Raw genomic sequence first — 15,735 nt, 5'->3', positions numbered from 1 at the left:
GGCAGATGTCGACCTCGTCGGTTTGAACCCTTTCTGGCCAGAGTGGACCAGGTGTGTCATATAAGGTAAAAGTTGTGACGCCAAAACCCTGCTCAGAATTTTAAAGTCCTCGCTCAGCATAGATAGAGGCCGGTACCCTGTCACTCATGCCCTTATTTGCTCTGGTTTTGGCAGGGGTGTCACCAAAGCATCTCTGGTCTAGGCCGGCAACGACCTACCTCCAGTGATTTCGTATAGAATGCTTCAAATTTGGTGGTCAGAGTTTGTGTCACCGGACCCATGAACTCAACCCGTAATTAAAAATCTAAAATCCTCAGCGGCACTGGCATCAGAAACTCTTGTGTAGTCTCCTGTGCTTGTGCAAACAGGGCCTCATAGAGTTTCTCATTGTATGAGGCTAAATGCTTTATTGATGTAGGTGAATATAAGCTCACCCATTCTACTATTGTGATACGGGTGATGGACGTGCCCCTGGAATTAGGCTGCACTAACCAAGCTAAAAATCTAGCCGCTTTACCTCCCTCCTCATGTACGCTAGTATAGTCTTTGCGTAGGTCCAAGGTTCGCAGCCTCTCCAATGCACTGTTATACTCCTTCCTCGTGGTGTCCATGTGCCTATGGGTGTTCGAGTGCCCCGGCAGTTAAAGGCCAAAGTCATGTAATGTAGATTCCAACTTGGTAAGGTCCACCAATAGTTCTTTTCGCCGACCCACTGTCGGACCTAAGCAGTATGCCCGTACCACCACTTTAAATGCCTCCCAATCCATAGCGCTAGTGTCTGTCGACACGGTATTGTGTTGGAAGTATTCAGTGATCATCCCATCCAGTGAGTACCTAAAACATTCATCTGTTAGGAGGGCAGGGTTGAGCCGCCATGTCTGGGTAACTGGTGGTTCCATGATTGGGCGGAAGCTAAGGAACAGTGGGTTATGGTCTGAAAAAGTGTGCCACAGATATTCAGTGTGTGTTACAGCCGTAGTTAATCTGCTGGAACAGAGAAACATATCAAGTCTGGTGTGCAGATCATACAGCTGGGAATAATAAGAGTATTCACTCTGCCTTCAGTGTTGCACCCTCAAAACATCAGTTAATTCCCACTGATTCCTCCATTCTCCAAAACTCCGGAACCAACTTAATAACTGGTGTGCCTCGCAAAGTGTGGGGGGTGGGGAGGTCGATCTATTGAGTACGACATTCGCCATACAAGCAAAGTCTCCCCCTAAAAACCAATCAGTTGTGTTTAGGGAAGATAATGATTTAGCTAACCTCTTCAAAAACTGTGTTGGTCATGGTTTGCGGAATATATGCTTCCCAAGGTAATTTCATGTCCCAGCAACCTTCCCTGCACTAGTGCGTATCAGCCCTCTTTGTCTATTTGTGTACGCACCAGCTCAAATGGTATGCCAGCTCTGACCCATATCAGTGCGCCCCTAGAAAAAGCAGAATATGAGGTGGCATACAATTGACCACGCCATTTACGTCATCATTTTATTCCCTCGTCTTCTGTTAAGTGGGTCTCCTGTAACATGACTATATGTGCCCCCTGCCTAATGATTTAGCTGTGTATCTTATGATGCTTGAGTGATGATCTCATACCTCTCACATTCCAGGATAGGAGTTTAATTTCCTGATGACAGCGTTTTACATTCAACTCTGGCTTAATTCAGGTTTCCTTCTTTTCTTGACCTCTCCTGCATGCACGTGGACCACTGGACATAGACCAAACCCTGGAAATCAACAACCCCCTGTCCCTAGGGCAGCTTCGCAATGGCTAATGGCCCAAACCAGTAAAGAAAGCAAAAAGCAACATGGGTGGAAGATGCCTATCAACACGTGAACGTCTATCTAGTTGGGGGAGTGACTCAAGCTAAATCCAACTAACTCCCATGTCCGCCCAGGATTCGATTTAGGACCGCAGCAGTCCTCTCCTCGTCTGGGTGCCTAACAACAACCCTCCGCTGCTCCACTTCCACCGCATTAATTTTACATGTGCATTATCATTCAACCCTTTGTGCTGTGCCTATCCTGTGCTAATTCCACTTCCTATTTACTCATTTACGACACTTACCCCAATTTCTGTCCTTCCTCCTCCCCAACCCATCACCTGTTGCCATTAGCTTCACATATCCAAGCCCTATCAGTTCGTCCATGGAGCCAAGGCTCACCAATGGTGGCATTGGCTCACTCTGCTCTGATCTGCCAGAGTCTGATTGACTAGTCCCATGCTCCGATGATTCTGGAGTCCTGCCATCCTCCGGGTGCATTGATAGAACTTTCACCGCTGCTTTCAGAGCTGCTTGCCTTTCTCTTGTCATCTGAGATGAGGAAGGTTTTTGCAAGGCGATCTGCCTGGTAGATTTCTGTACTCTCCTCCTCTTCAGTTTAGGCATTTCTTTAGTGCAATTTCTCTGGTTTGTGGCTGAGAGTCCATCCTGTAGCTTTCCGGCCTAGACCGGCAGTGGAGTCATAGAAGTAGGCCTTTCCATCTAGCTGTAGTCTAAGCCGGGTCGGGAATTGCAGCGAGTATTGTATACCTTCCGTACGCAACGCTTTTTTCACTTCCAGGAATGATGCACACTGTGACTGCACCCTGGCCGTAAATTCTGTAAACACTGACACTTGCTATTGTCTATCATAGTCGGACCTTGTGTGTGTGAATGTTGAATTATTGCATCTCCGTCTTTATAGTGTAACAGTCTTGCCACTATTGGCCTTGGGGGTTGCCCTGGGCCGGGATGGGACTCTATTCGCCCTTTCCAGTGCGAAGAATTAAGTGAGCCACCACAGCGTTACCATCTTCTGGAGCCAGTGTTCCAGAAAGGACGCCATGTCCGGCCCTTCTTTGCCCTCTGGAATCCCCACCACCCTCATGTTATTTGCTGTGATTGCGTTTGTCAGCGTCTTCAGCCCGTCCTTTTAAAGTGGCCACCTTAGTAGCCAAATCATCCAGTTGGTGGGATGTCATTTTCTGTTCTGGTTGCATCTCCTCTAAGGTAAGTTCCACTTACTTCATCCTATCCACAAGCTTGTGGGGGTCAGCTTGTAACAACCCCAACCCTACTGACACAGTTCCTATATCTTGTTGGAGGGTGGCCTTTGTGTCCGCAATAGCAGCCAGTATTTTATCCAGGTGGGTATGAATAGACTGACCCTGGCCGTCTGTCTCTTTTTAGTCAATGATGACCTTATTCTGGGAGGATTCTCCTGTGTCCGGTGGCCCACTCACCTTTTTAGGCTTAGGCTAGCCCATCCTGGTCACTACTTTCGTGAGCTAATTTCTGTCAACAGTTTTCAATATACTTTTCCTGCGATTTGGAAGTGTCATTAACGGGAGTGTTCTTTTGTGATCTTCCCGCTGCTGGTTTTCCTTTTCCCCGCACGTGTTAGGGATAACAATCTGTGTCTTGCGTGGCTCTTCTTATAATTATTTGCCCAGCGCTCCTTTTGTCTTGAAGCCCTGGGTTTTCCTCAACTCCTGTTTCTGTTCCAGGGCCCCCAAATGATTACTTCAATTCCCTATGCACAGTCTCCAGGCAGCTCTCGCCTCCTGATAAAATTCTCATATGGCATTACTCTTCGCCATCATCACAGTGCCAGGTGAGAGCTCCATTTCTATCAGAGACTCCCCCTTGTAGTCTATGCGTTCAGGTGTGAAACAGACATCACTTCTGGGGTGGGGTGGCCACATGAGGGAGGCGGAGATCAGAGGCCTCTGGTCTCCGGTGGAGTCGGGCTCCACATCAAACCTCTGGAGCTTCGGGTGATCAGTCCTGCACTGAAGGCATTCCTTCCTTCTGTCAAAGGAATAGTAGTGCAGGTGTTCACGGCCAAAACTACTGCCATGTGGTACTGCAACAAACAGGGCGGGGTGAGGTTATGGACCCTATGTCAAGAGGCTCTTCGCCTTTGGATGTGGCAGGACATCAGGGCATATCCCTGGTGGTTCAACTCCTGGGAGGTTCCCTGAACGGCAGGGCAGACTAACTCAGCCGCCAGTGCATGATTGTTCACGAATAGGGGCTTCGCTCGGAGGTGTTGCAAGGTCTATTTCAACAGTGGGGAGAGCCTTGGTTAGATCTGTTTGCCAGACGAGAGAACGCAGAATGTCAGCAGTTCTGCACGTTGGAATTTCCAAGGTGGCACTCGCTAGGCAACGCTTTTCGTTGCAAGTGGAGTTGCGGTCTACTATGCACCTTTCTGCCTATACCACTTCTGCCCAGAGTACTGAAGATCAGGCACGACCGGGCCCAAGTAATTTTTGTGGCTCTGGACTGGGCACGGAGAGTGTGGTATCCCGAGCTCTTGCACATGGCCATCGATCCTCCGATCAGACTGCCACATTGGGAGGATCTTCTGTCGCAGCAGCAGTGGACGGACCTCCACCGACCCTGTCCAGCCTCCACCTCCTTGCGTGGAGATTGAGTGGTGACAGTTAACAGCTTTCGACCTTCCTCCTGAAGTCTGTAACGTTATCGTGACAGCCAGGTGTCCCTCCACCAAAGCGGTATACGCCTGCAGATGGAACAAATATGTGACATGACGCACAGCAAAGGCTGTGGATCCCATTTCTGCCCTTCTTTCAGAGGTTCTCCTCTTCATTCTGTTGTTGACCCAGCAGGGCTCTGCTTTGGGCACTCTCAAGGGCTATCTTTCAGCTATTTCAGCCTTTCTTCGCCTGCCAGATCAACCTTCTCTCTTCAAGTCCCCCATTGTAAATCGTTTCCTTAAGGGCATTAGGCACATGTTTGCTCCTATCCCTTTCGTAATGCCCCAGTGGGACTTGAATCTTGTTCTTACCTACCTTATGTGCTCTCCGTTCGAGCCGCACACAACTGTCCTCTCAGACTTTTGACACTCAAAACTGCCTTTTTGGTACCCATCACCTCTCACGATGAGTGAGCTTCAGGCTCTTTTTTCAAAACCTCCTTTCCTGGCTGTTCATTCGGACAAGGTCGTCCTTCGCACTAGGCCTTCCTTTCTTCCCAGAGTGGTTGCCTATTTCCACATAGGACAGACCATCACTTTGCCTACCTTCTTCCTGCCTCCGCATCCTTCTAAAGAGGAGGAGAGGCTCCACCGTCGGGATCCAAAGCGTGCACTTTCATTCTATCTGGATCGCACAAAACACCTCTGAGTGGATGATCAGCTCTTTGTTGGCTATGTGGGTGCCAAGAAGGGTCGGGTCGTGCAAAAATGAACCATCTCCTGATGGGTTGTTGTTTGCATCAAAATGTGTTATTCCTTTGTGAAAAAGGAACCTACAGTAGGGCTGCGTGCCCATTCCACCAGGGCAACAGCAGCCACTACTGCTTTGGGACGTGAAGTCCCCGTTCATGACAACTGCCAGGCAGCCACTTGGGCTTCATTGTACACGTTCACCAAACATTACTTCCTGGACAGCCAAGTCCTGAGAGACGGCTTTTTTGGCCGTTCAGTTCTCCCGGACTTTCTGGTATGAACTTAGTTTGCAGACCCACCTCCGGGGATGGTTTTGCTAGGATATCTTTTCTAAGGAATGGAATCCATAACTAATAGCCTCTTCCAGATGAACAAGTTACTTACTTTTGGTAACAATATACATGTAAGAGACATATATTAGTTATGGATTCCTTACCGCCCCACCCATCCTCTCCGTTCTGCAAACTGACTTCTATGGTAAAGGACTTCTCTCCAGGGCCCTAGTTGTGTGCTCCCGTGGCCATTGTCTTGCATGGCTCTGTGCTTCTGGCGTGGAATGTTGTGTAAAGAACTGACGTCAGCGCGCAGGAGTGACCCCCTATGTAGATAACGCAACGTCATTCTGCCGAACACAACGCCAACGATGAACGCTGTGTCGACCGACGCCACCTACAGCGCGCAGGGTACTGCTGAAGAAAAATTCTCTGGATCCAGTCTGACGCCTGGAGGTAATTCTAAGGTGAAGAATCTATAACTAATATATGTCTCTTAGAGATATATCTTTACCAAAGGTAAGTAACTTGTTCTTCTCTGAAACGACTGAACGGATTTACACCAAATTGCAAAAAGCATGCTTTCTGGTCCAACATCTAGCTTTCTGCCAAATTTGGTGTCCTTCTTATTTGTAGTTAGGGCAGTAGTCATGTTAAAGAAATGAAAAATCCCCATAAATATAACATGGGGAAAACGCATTTTGGGACCCCCCTTTTTTCTCGCCCTCCGCTTGATGGATCAACCCGAAACTTTAAAACTAAAAAGGGGAAATTTTGTGAATATTTTGTGGAGATTCGTTAAGTGGCTCCAAAGTTATTAGCAAAAAACAAAAAAAACGTTTTTCTAACTATAACTACCTACTGGCAGTCGGTAATATTTACATATAACATGCTCCTATTATGCATTTCCTAATCTAGATGCCTACGGTGTAGGTGTGTGTGTTCTGCCAAGAACCCCCAAACTGGATGACCCAACCCAACTACTTGAAGGGAAAGAGTGTAAGTCACCATCTTTGTTACAAATTGGATATCCTCTCCGAGAGATCAGCAAACAGCTGGACTGAAGATTCCATGTGTAGTGACCTCTCAATCAGCAAAGTGCTCCTCTGCCTAAACCCGTAAATGCTTGTTTATTTATAATAGGAAGCATCCTTGCTCTACGAGCCAAAACCTTAAGCAGGCTGACAATTGTTATTGTTGATTGAAAGCTGTGTTGCCCTGTGAATGAAAATAAAGAGATTTGCACAATGTGTGTCGAGGCCTTTTACGTGGTGTTCAGGGAGTCATGATAATGTTCTTGCTAAGTTAAATCGGTAAGCAAAGCAGTTTCAGAGAAACTAATTTGCCATTATCATGCATGCTAATGTGTGTCAAACGTCATTGTGTGAAAGAGAGGGCAACTTAAGAAACGTTTACATGGAGAAAGATGGCAGTGTTTCTTCCCAGGCCCAACCAAAGCACATGACACTACCGGCAACTGTGACAAGCAGTCAGCGGCCTTGTTCACCAAACCAGGAATGTACTATACTTGAAACTTGAATTCCTCCAAGCCTCCGCTCCAACACTTGAGTCTAGGGGTTAACCATTCAATGCATGAATAGTGTGTTTCCACTTTATTAACTGCCCTAGATGCAAACACAACTAACTTTCTAGTGTTTTTCCACTTGAGTGAGTACTGCACCCAACCTGTTAAGACTGGCATCAGTGGTTAGAATGTTTTTTTCTTAGTGTCAGAATGACCTTGAGTAGGCATTTTACTGATTCCATGCTTCACTCCTCTGAAAGCTACATCACACTCATTCAACCATGCAAACCGAGCCCCTTTTTTAGGCCGCACTCTGATGGGTTCCACGATATTGGCAAATCCCCATGTACATTTGAAATAGAACTCTTCAAGTCCAAGGAAAGACCTCACTTGCTCTTTATTTCAAAAAGTTGGAGCATTCACAATACTGTCTGCCAACTCAAATTTGTTATGCTGCCCTCACTGTATAGCATGGCCTAGGTATGTTACTCCAATTTTGTACTTCTGCTTTTTAACTGTAATGCTCTTGTCTGCCTGTCTTCTCAAAATATCATCATGTTTGCACACATCTTTACTATATATAAGAATGTCATCCTGGAAAAATAAGATGTTACTTACTTTATCAAGAATCATCTTCATTATTCTCTTAAAACAGGCTGCAGCCGAGGCTAGCCCGAACAGCATCCTCACAAATCGATAATCACCCAGTGGATTAAAATAGGAGATCAAATGCCTTGAATCCTGGTGCAGTTGTACCTGGTGATATGCAGAGGAGAGATCTAGTACACTTAAATCTTTTCTCCCTCCAACATGGTAATGGATTTAGCAGTTTTCTGGAGTGGTTGGCGATCCACCCAGATTCTTTTATTGAGACCTCTCAAGCCCAGACACATCTTGATGGACTTCCCACCATCCTTGGGTGCCAACACCGCGCGCCAACCACTCTGGCGATTTGATCTCTTCAACGACCTTCAAGCCCAACAATCTGCCCGGTGTCCCCCCTCAAAGGTTTGAGCATAATATTAAGAACCTTCCATTCCTTGTGCACACAAGTTTTGGCATCTTTCTTTTGCACTATGCGATGCTCAAAGTTCTTGAGTAGCCACAACTCATCACTGCATACCTGCAGAAACTCTTATAAGAATTTTTCACCACCTTCACAATCGTCATTTCTTCTTATGGAGAAAATAATAGAAAATAAATGTTTTGCAGAGTGGTACTCTGCGAAAAGCCTTCAGATGTCATGTGACATTCGCAGATGTCTGCCTGGGAAGCTGGAACTGTGTTATGCCACTGGGAATGTTTGTGATTTTTCCAAATGTACATTTAGAGCTGAGCTTTTTCATGCACCCCAAGCTTAAATCCCTGAGCTCTGTTGTCTAAGACATAGGTCTATGCTCTACCTTTTTAAGCTGATAAGACCAGACCTTCATCTCACTTCTGTAAAGAAAACTTCCAGTTTTCATTTTAGAAGCAGTTTTCATAGACTAAAACTTATATTGTAGATAAACATTGCTGTAATTGGAAATAGAAAGCTTTACCACAGAAATTAGTCACTGTTGATATAAGTAAAGAAATTGTGCAAACCTGTTGATATATGTTTTAGGTATTATATGCAAAGAATGGAAAGAAGACACTGCAACAGCTAAAAAAGGCAGGATGTCAACGAAAAGTTATCCTTCCACCAAAAAGAGGAAAGGAACGATGCAAGGTAAGTCTTGTACGCTATCTAAATTACTATTGTTGAATGAGGGTTGCTTGCGGCATTTTTGTGTTTGAAATAAGTGAGCTGTATTGGTTGGAGTTGTTTATTTTGCTTTGATAAACTCTTTTAACCACATGGCTGCTGGGCGTTTCCCCCCCCCCCCCCCCCCCCGTGCTGGAAATTGCCATTTTAGTGGCACCATGACGAGCTCAGCTCGTCATCAGCACACGACACCCGTGGGTGATGACGAGCTGAGCTCGTCATCAGCATCGAAAGGGTTAATGAGTGAGGTACTCTTATTCGAGGTCCTCTCCTAATCAGATTACATGTCAAAAACGCCCACAAGTTGGTGAAGACCAGAAGATGTGCATTGAAGCTTTGAAAATACAATATAGCCACCAGTAACAAGCAAGCCAAGCATTTTGCACCTCCTTATGCTCCCTCTACCAAATCTCACCACATGCTAACATTAAAACCCTTGTGGTGTATGCACGCATACACGACGTTCATAAATCACACCACATTCCACACTGGTATGTCCCATCTTTTTTGTTTTTTTAATTTCTTTCTATTGTTTTTCAAACAAAGAATACATAGGAGCATCATTACGTACAGTAATTAGTGCGTTATCAGCGTGTTTGTGCAGGTGTTAACGTAAACTATACCAGAATGCAGAACGTTTAGTTCAAAAGCAGTGTATCTATCGTTCACAGCAGTGGACCCTTCAACTATTTGTGCACCCTTCGTTCCTGTTATTGCGTAGCTACTTCTGTGTCGGACGTTGGAGTCTCACGTGGGTGTGACAGCAAGTAACATGTTAAGGGGGCCCAGATATCACCGGGCCTGGAGGTACTAGGTAGCAGTTCAGCGTATGTGGTGAGTTGTTTTTGGCAAACCACCAGATCATAAATCCAGCCCTTAAATTTGGGTGCCCACCCCCTACCCCATTGGCAGGTCACCCGCCTCTTAGCCATGAGTAGTGCAAGGGCCACATAATTGCGATGTGCCACCTGTATTGGTTTGACGTAGCCGAGCAGAGCCATCAATCCTGTGGGTTCAATGTGTGTATCCGTCATCAGATCCAGAGCGTCAAAGACGTGGCCCCAAAATTCATTCACACCTGGGCATTCCCAAGCCAAATGGAGAAAATCTGCTCCAATAGCTCGACATCTATCACATCTGTCTGAGTCTCGCAAATGATATCTGTGCATCGTAGCTAGGGTGTAATACAATCTATGGAGAAACTTATAGTGTATTATGCGAAGCCTGCTGCTAGCCGAGACCCGCTCAGTCTGCGAGCAGCAGTATTCCCAATGGTCATCTGTCAGGGCAAAACCCAACTCCCCACTTCATCGTGTGCAGGATAGTGTAGCCGGCAGTTCCGTCTCCGTGTGCACTGCCCGATATATCAGCGAGACAAGGCGTTTAGTCATCGTATTTTTAAGTATCAGCTGTAGAGTAGCTAGCACCTGAGGCTCCGCCGGGAAGTCCGGAGTTAGAGACCGGATTCCCTGTCTAAGGCGAATATATAGAAAAACGCCAAGCGGGGTTTGTTGCAGGCCCTGAAAAACATGTTCAGCAGTGCGGAAGTGGCCATTATGGTACAAGTCCCCCCAGGTTTTAATGCGGGTGCACTCAAAGTTGTGAAATATTGCTTCTTGGAGAAGGGGCATACTTGGATGATAAGTGAGAGGTAATAATGGGGAATGTAGCATAGGAGCGTTTAACATGCTCCCTATGCGTTGCCACGCTGCAGTTGTACATGTGAGGGTGGTTGGCGTCCTGTCCCTGGAGTTAGCCGAGTGATACAACGCTCCGTCTATTGGAATGGGGTGTGCAAGCCAGTGTTCCACTGCAACCTGCGGCATATACGGTGGCTGTTTCACCCAGAACCAGGCGTAATGGGCTTGTGCGCTAATGTAATACAATTCGAAATTTGGTACACCGAAATCTCCCTGTGAATATGGTCTAATAAGTACATTGCATTGCAATCTCGGTTGTTTATACCCCCGCCCCATACCAAACGTGTCAGCTCTGATCTGAGGGTCTTAAAAAAAAGCCCTTGGATAATACGGACTATTTAAAAACAGAAAGAGCAATTGGGTAAGTATCCCCATTTTAATTAGGGATGCTCGTCCCGCCATGGAAAGGGGTAAAGTAATCCAGCGGGTAACGTAGTCAGTTATGCAGGTCATTGCAGTGCCATAGTTTAGGCGCAACAGCTGGCCTCTATCCTTGGTGACACGGATTCTCAAATGACGCAATTCCTCATCACACCACCCTAAGGGATAATCCAGCGGAAAGTGAACTGTTGCGGTCTTCAAAGAGAAAATGCAGGACTTCCCCCAGTTCATTTGGATCCCTGATAGTCTCCCAAAAACAATAAATTCCCTGAGGATCGGATTAAAATTTTGCTGCGGGTCACGATTGTATAGGGTGATATCATCGGCGTATAGGGATATGAGTATTTGGCGCATATTACAACGTAGAGCCTTATCATTGTGGTGTTGCTGCAGCTTCGCCGCTAATGGCTCCACTGCAAGAGCAAAAAGTAAGGGGGATAATGGGCACCCCTGCCGGGTGCCCCTAGTAATGTGGAATGTCTGGGATGTGCGTCCATTAATGAGCACTTTAGCAACAGGCAATTGGTATAGCAGCCTCATCCATGAGAGGAAGAGGGGTGGGAAACCCATCTGCAGCATTACCCCAAAGATATAGTCCCACTCGATTGAATCAAAAGCCTTAGTGGCATCCAAAAATACAGCAGCTAGTGGCAAGTCGGGTGAGACATTATTTAGAATAGAAAAAAGGGTTCTCAGATTATGGGAGGTGGCAATCCCGGGCACGAAGCCCGACTGATCGGGGAGGATCAGATTTTCCAGCAACAGGCTCAGTCGAGTATCGATGAGTTTGGCCAGTATTTTGGCTTTACAGTTAAGGTGGGACAGCGGCCTATAGGAGTCGCATTGTCGGGGCGACTTCCCTGGTTTCAATAGCAAAATGATAAGAGCCTCCCTCATGGATGCAGGGAGGCAGCCAACATCTAGCGATTCTTCATGCACCTCGCGTAAGATGGGGACCATTAGATCTATGTATGTTTTGTAAAACTCTATAGGAATTCCGTCCGTTCCCGTGGCTTTCCCTGATTGCATACTCATAATAGAGTCCCTGACCTCGTCCAACTCGAATGGGGCACATAAGAATTCCCGTTGCACATCGCTCAACCAGCCTAGTGCCACATCTCCCAAATAGTTCTCTAGATCCAGGTCATCCTTCCTATTTGTAGTGTAGAATTGAGTGTAATGGTGTGTAAAGGCACTGAGGATATTGGCAGTGTCACGGTAGACCATCCCGTCTAGTTCTTCAAGTTCCAATACATAGTTAGAGTAACGAGGTTTCCTAATCGTATACGCCAATGCCTTATCAGGACGTTCTCCCTCTCCGTAACAGTGGGCCACCCAGAATCTGGCCCGAAACCGTGTTTCCCTCTGTGCTGTGTCCATATAATCCGTGAGTGTTTCCCTAAACTTGAGTTGGGCGAGACTGTTCAGGCCCGCGGCCAACCTCGCTTCCAGCGACTTAAGCTCTGCCTCTAATTTACGCAATGCGTTAGTTATGTCTTTTAGTACACCCTAGCCCTTTGATATGCAGAACCCGCGGAGTGTAACCTTGAATGCCTCACAAATGGTTTCTAACACTGTCCACCGATCCTTTGTTTAGCGCAAAGAAATCCTGCATTTCTAGGTGGCAACACAGATACCTCCTGCCCTTAGAGCCCATCGCAGATGGTACAGCCGGCTCTTGAGGGCAGAGGGTGCCCGGTGCACAGTAGAGATAGCTCAAAGTGGCCCATCAGCTGAATAGTTTGTATCCCCTGAAGTAGATCCGGTTGCCAAACGATCATCATGTCTCGAGCCAAAATTAGAGTAGCTATGAGCAGCAGGGAATGGATCTTTGCAAATTATCTTATGCTCCCATCGGCTAAGATTGTTGCAATGCCGCCAGGCCTCCATCAGTGCGATTTGTGCACCTCACATGTTTGAGGAACTCCTCCACCTGTTGTGGCTTGGTGAATAAGCGTTGCTTGCCCTGATGAGTAACCCTGAGACGCGCCGGATATAATAGTGCATGGTCAATTTGGGCCTTCCACAGCTTATTTTTGACGTCACTAAACTTGCCCCTCTCTTCCTGGACTGTAGGCGTAAAATCCGGGTAGATGGAGAACGTGTTCCGGTCATATGATTGGTTCTGTTTACTTCTCGTAGCTCGTAGGGCCACATCCCGGACCCTATAGTTCAAAAGTCTCGCTATTATAGGACGTGGAGTGCCGCTGGGCGGCGGGCCGCCCAGCGGCACTCCACGTCCTATAATAATAGGGTTTGATGGTCCTGTTCTATAATGAACTGGCTGGAGAAGGACTCTGCCCCGATTGCAGCCAACAACAGTTTTTCAACGTATTCTTCCATTTTGCCTGTGTTGGTCGATTCAGGAATTCTTAGTATGTGAATATTATTGCGCCTACTGCGCACTTCTAAGTCCTCGTTCTTTGCAGCAATAAGTTTCAGGAGCTTATCCATGTGGGCAAGCTGCGTTGTGGTTCTGGACGTCATGTCCTCGGTGTCCGTGATGCGCCGCTCCGCCTTATGTGCAATGGCGTCCATACGTGACGACATTCTGTCCACCTTATCCACGATGGTGGCGAACCCTTGCCTGACCGCCTGGAGGATACTTTGCACATCAGCAGCCTGTGGGGTCGCACCCCCCTGGGCCTCATCCCCCTGTCGAGGTCCTGGTCATCCTGCAAGTTCCGGGCACATTGCTTCGCTGCCTCAAAGTTCAACTACGGTTGCCGGGTATCTGGTTTATCCATGACAACGAAAGCGTGTACCTTGATTGTATGCCCCCGATGCATGTGCACACGCTGACCCGCAGCGGAGTGGTTCAACTGTGCCTTCAACAAGTAACAGTAAATGAAGCACCAATGCAAGGTGGCACAATGATGCACAGCAGGCAGGTCGCAGCCTCTTCAAGCTTCCAGTCACAGTCCAGACCACTCACTTATACTCTCCCACTCCAACGCGTGTGTGTCACCTTCAGTGTGAGTGGCCCGTCGCAGAAGCCTCACAGCAGGCACCGCCCCACAGAGCACGTGCACAGAGGGGCTCGCAGGCTGTCGCTAGGGCAAAGTTCGCAAATGGAGGTGGCAGCAGCAGGGAGAGCTCCAGAGCACTACATATATGGGTAGCAAATGCAACAACTTCTCAAAGCTTCAGCACGTTGATTTGACAGCGGTCATCAACAGAGCAAGCCCCACTCAAGTGTCCGGTTCGTTTGGGGGGGAAATTCCGAATGTTATCTTCATTAAGTCGCCTTGTCAGGAGCCTCCCCTCCAAAAACATCTTCACATATAGGAATAGTTCCCCATGTCCACAATAAATGCAGGTGTGACAGAATCGCATAATATTCCCGGCTCCTCACTTTACAAGATGGTGACCAGCAGCGCTCTATCCTAAGTTGGAGCTAATCCAGGGGACCAACCGCTCAGTCACGCAATGGAATGGCAATGGCAGACGTCCCCTTCCCCCTCCAGCTTCATCAGGGAACTCTCTGGGAAAAGGGCCAAGTCCATTGGGCGAGCTGCCAAAGAAGTGGGCCCCCTCCACACCTCAGTAGGGGCCATAGGTAATAATCAGGTCAAACGCTGATGTGCAGATTGTTTAAGGCAGTGGGGGCAGTGCTAATGACAAAGGGGGCCGCCGGCACCCCAGACCCAACAGGGCAGGATGGCTGGCGTATGTGCGCGACCTGGCGCCATATTACCAGTTCATGAGGCGCGGGGCAGTGCAATCACTCCGGGAGCCGAGATCATTACCAGCGCAGCAGAGGAGCCCAAGTCGTCCGCCGCCGACAACACGCCCCGCCGCTCACCTACTGCCTCCAACTTCAGCGCGGGCAATGTAGTCCGCCTACGGCTGCAGAGAAGCAGAGTCACTCCCCACCAGGTATGGAGTAGTCACAAACGCCGATCAGGATTCCGGGTTGTTATCTCCAGTGCCCGAGCCACACCACACGGCCTGGACACCTCATGTGAAGCAGCGGGCTCATGTAGTGGCTGAGGCCGCTTCGGACCGCCGTGCCACTCCGATCACTCCCTCGGTCGAATCTTTACGCTAGCACAGCGGGAGCAGGGTTGGCCCAAATCATCTGAATTTTTCAGCGAGTCTGCAGTTAGTCTAGGTCTTTCAGCAAGCAGCATTACAAAGCATCGATGAGGCCATTGAGCAGGATCAATGGAAGGATTATGTCGCCGGGCTGCAGGAGCCTCATGCTTGTGCGGCCATCTTGCGTGTGCGCCACCTAGCTCCTCCCCAAACCCCCGGTATGTCCCACCCTTTCCAAAAATTATGCACCCACTCCCTTTTAAGCACAATGGTTACCAAACTACACACACAATATACCACATTTCTCACAGTCTAATAGAGCTTGTGAAAAATAACCTGAAGTTATTCCGTAAGAGAATGGTGAAATTCTGTTGTCCATATATCCTAACCACTGCATCCATGACGCTTATCATTACGACTCTTTTGCTGTTGTACGCTATCCACATGCTTTTCAGGCAACCTGAATCCACAAAGTCTGCTTAGTACTCCAGACCCACCACTCACAACCAACCCAGCTTCTGAAACTGCTAACTCCGCGTCACGCGGAACTGCCAAACATCCACCCATCCATCTGATTTAAATGTAGCACTGGATCTGCATTGCTTTGGGAAGGCAGTTTTGTTTGATCTTTCTTTAAGGAGTGAGATGGGAGAGGCATGGATATTTTAATCTCTTTAGCATCATATAAGAAGTTGATATAATGGGGAAACACAGTTTAAACCTGTATTGATGGACTGTATCTATCTTGAAGTTTTCTTTAATTTGTCCTGGATTCACAAAGAGATTGACCATCTGCCATTTGACATCAATATAGCTTGCAGATAAACTGTAGACATTATTTTGAAATTGCAGGATCATACTAGTATAATCGCTTATTTGAATACCAGGAGGTCA

General features: G+C 47.5%; 1 protein-coding gene across 1 annotated transcript in view; it reads left to right on the top strand.

Moving 5' to 3' along the window:
• LOC147721188 (protein AF-10-like) overlaps positions 1-15,735 on the top strand; it is a 1,319,715-nt gene that overhangs the window by 525,692 nt on the left and 778,288 nt on the right. Inside the window, exon 7 of the mRNA XM_086966803.1 lies at positions 8,582-8,686. Within this exon, the coding sequence (XP_086822929.1) occupies positions 8,582-8,686 (105 nt within the window). The remainder of the gene's footprint in view (positions 1-8,581; positions 8,687-15,735) is intronic.

The sequence above is a fragment of the Lissotriton vulgaris genome, chromosome 4_1 (genome assembly GCF_964263255.1).
Source record: "Lissotriton vulgaris chromosome 4_1, aLisVul1.2, whole genome shotgun sequence".
NCBI classification, from domain to species: Eukaryota; Metazoa; Chordata; class Amphibia; order Caudata; family Salamandridae; genus Lissotriton; species Lissotriton vulgaris.
The sequence above is the reverse complement of the archived record's forward strand: the minus strand, read 5'-3'. Positions and strand labels throughout refer to the sequence as shown.